The 3,014-nt window shown below is 43.3% G+C and overlaps 1 protein-coding gene across 1 annotated transcript; it reads right to left on the bottom strand.

The window, feature by feature from the left end:
- Nucleotides 1–435: 435 nt before the first annotated feature.
- Nucleotides 436–2,334, bottom strand: LOC104867834 (C-C motif chemokine 4). Its single transcript, XM_010632375.3, has 3 exons — nucleotides 1,994–2,334; nucleotides 1,360–1,474; nucleotides 436–790 (listed from the first exon to the last, which is right to left on the bottom strand). The coding sequence occupies exons 1-3, from the start codon at nucleotides 2,226–2,228 to the stop codon at nucleotides 703–705; spliced, it is 438 nt and encodes a 145-aa protein (XP_010630677.1). The 5' UTR covers nucleotides 2,229–2,334; the 3' UTR covers nucleotides 436–702.
- Nucleotides 2,335–3,014: the final 680 nt, after the last annotated feature.

Below are 3,014 nucleotides of genomic sequence, written 5' to 3'. Positions count from 1 at the left end.
GCTTTTCTGACACTGAGCTACTTCCTCTTCCCCTTATAATGTGCTGTCGCCACCACTGACAATTTTCCCATGAGATGGTAGACTGATAAACCTTAGGATTCCAGCTATCCTTTAAGTCATCCTTTCATGGTGCTCTCCAAGCAGATCTCAGGAAGTCATTTTGCCTCTCTACCTCTATTTCTTTGCCTCAAAATTAGAACAACAGCCTGTACTTCATAAGGGTGGTGAAATCTTTGTTGAAAGTATTAAGTGAATTATATATTAAGATTATTTTCCTCAGAGCACAAGTTAAGGACTCAGTAATTATTCACTGATACTGTTTTTAAAAACTGAAATTTGTCCCTCCTAATAGAACTGCCTTCACTTCAAATCAAGTCAACATCACAGAGAATCTGTTTACATTTTTAAAAAGTTTTATTATGAAAATGTGTAGAATCAACTGCATCTTTCCTGTATCCACAGTAGCAGAGAAACAGTGATGATGGACCATCTCCATGGGAGACATGTGTCCTTGGGTCAAACATAAATAATAAAAATAATACTGAATCTAATAACAAAGCACACACCAAAGATTACATTATCACAAGGGACAGAAACTACTAAGAGGTATTGTGAGCTTGGAGAATAAGGTGCATCTCATCACGAAGTACTGGGGTTCAGGTGACCTTCCCTGTAGACATCATGCTTCTAAGCTTCAAGATTTCAGTTCAGTTCTAAGTATTCCATGTACTCCTGAACCCAGGGTTCACTGGGGTTCGCACAGACTTGCTTGCCCTTTTTGGTTAGGAATCTGTAGAACAAGAAATAAACAAATTACAATCTCATGGAGCCTTTGAAATCATCTGCTACTATTCTTTGCCTATCAGAAATCTCTTGTTGCTTGACCATAGGTCATATTGAACAACTCTAGTGAATGGGATCCTTCCTGGGTAGAACTGAAGCCAGACGACCTTACCTTCCACCCCTGAATTTAGCTATGGCCTCAGAGTTTTGCCAGATTAGGAACAAATGGGTTTTGCAATCAATGTGGATTTATCTCGCCATTTTCTAACATTGCTAACAGTGGCTACTTCATGTTTTGTAGAATGGTTTGGCAAATCTGCTCATACTTCATATACACTTTTTCACTCTTCCTTCTCTTCTGGCCTCTGGCTAGTATCCTCTCTAGGAATCCCCTTCTACTTTGCCACCAACTCAGCTACTTTCAGGACTCAAATACTGACCTCAGGACTTGTTTCATTTCTGCTCTTGGTAGGAATTCAGCCCTGAAAACAACTTCTCTCAGGATCACCCCCTGGCCTCTTTTCAATGCTGCCTTCACGCTTGCTTACTAGAGTCAGCCCAGGGCTTGATACTCACACCACAGCTGGCTGGGAGCAGAGGCTGCTGGTCTCATAGTAATCAGTCACAATATTACGAAGAAGCTTCCTCTGGGTGTAAGAGAAGCAGCAGGCTATGGGAGGGTCTGAGCCCACTGGAAGGAAAAGGCAGGGTGAGATCAAAACTCCGCATGGGAGCTCTTCATTTGTCTGCTGCATATGGATCTTCATCGAACATCTCTGTGACACTATAATAACCCAAATATGGTCCCTTGTCATCCATGCCCACCTATCAAGTAGAGGACCCCCAGGGAAGACAAGAAAGAATTCTCTGGGACTGGAACTGCACTGAGTCTCAGAACGTGCCTCACAGTATTCACGTTACAGATGGGAAACTAAAGCATAGAGGGGGACACGCTTACACCAATAATCAGAGACAGAGCCAGTGCAACAGTCTGACTTCTAACTCATCCTTTCCCTCTATCTCATGTTCATCCTAAGAAAATGGAAGTTTGAACATTATTGAATGGCTACTAGACTCTGCATTTAACAGTAAACTTCTTAGAAATCTTCCCAGCTCCTCCCCAGATCCTGCTGTTGGATCAGCCCCAACTGGGCAAGGAGACTCTGCCTACCTCTTAACTCTAGAAATGACAGGGAAAGGGTAGACTTACTTGGTGCAGAGAGCACTGGAGAGCAGAAGGCAGCCCCGATCACAAGGAGAGAGAGGACAGTCACGCAGAGTTTCATGGTCGCGGTGGAGCTGAGCCTGCAGAGTTCAGAAGCTTCAGAACCTGTGTCCTGTGCTGATCTGAGTTGGGAGCCCCTCTTTATAGGGACTCTGAAGCCTGGGCCAGATGTGGGGGCACAGGAAGATGAGTGGAATTTCCAGGGTAGCGATGAGGTCATGGCACTAACAGGGAAACTTAAGCTAGCTGAAAGTGAAGATTTCCTTACAAGTTCTCTTCCTCAGGACGCTGTCATCACGGAAGAAAGAGGAGGGAGCTGGAGGGGAGATGTGGCTGTGCCTTAGAGGGAAGTGGTGTACCAGTGGCAGTGACTGGGGACGGCAGATCTGAGAGGAAGTGGGAGAGGTTCACACCTGCTTTAGAAAGGGCTGGTGGAAGAGAACCAAACTGCTCTCGGTGGTTGGCACTGCCAGAAGCTGGAGGGTTCATGTAGTCTTTCCAGGCTGTAGTCTCCATAGAGAACAGAGAGAGGGAACCTAGAGAGGAAACCTTGTCCACTCTGGTCCCTTCTGCACACAAAGACGCATCTACTCAGGACTTCATTCAGGACAGGTGTTGGGCAGCCTCTTCTAGAACAGGGTGGGAATGGAAAAGAAACGAAGATTTCAGGGTATTTTGGGTATTTTGATGAAAGAAAAATTAAGGTTCATTATATCACTAATAATCTAACTTTCAATAACAAATTTAAAGAAAGTTATCAACCATAACAAATCGATGTGACAATAAATCATTAACAACGGAAACCTGCAAAATCAACCTAAATGATTTCTTTTCATGTGTGTGTATGTGCACTAGTGCCTCAAAAGGGAGATGAAGGAGAACAAAACACAGCTGGAAAATGACAACGATTTTACTATCATCCAGAATAGAAACGTATGCAAAAAAAGAAACTTACTTTACAGTTATAAAACATAGTATCCAATATTCTAATTGATATTTTATCTTT

The sequence above is a fragment of the Fukomys damarensis genome, unplaced genomic scaffold, assembly GCF_012274545.1.
Source record: "Fukomys damarensis isolate Sample0158 unplaced genomic scaffold, DMR_v1.0_HiC HiC_scaffold_35416, whole genome shotgun sequence".
Classification (NCBI taxonomy): domain Eukaryota; kingdom Metazoa; phylum Chordata; class Mammalia; order Rodentia; family Bathyergidae; genus Fukomys; species Fukomys damarensis.
This window is presented reverse-complemented; position numbering and strand designations above follow the sequence as displayed.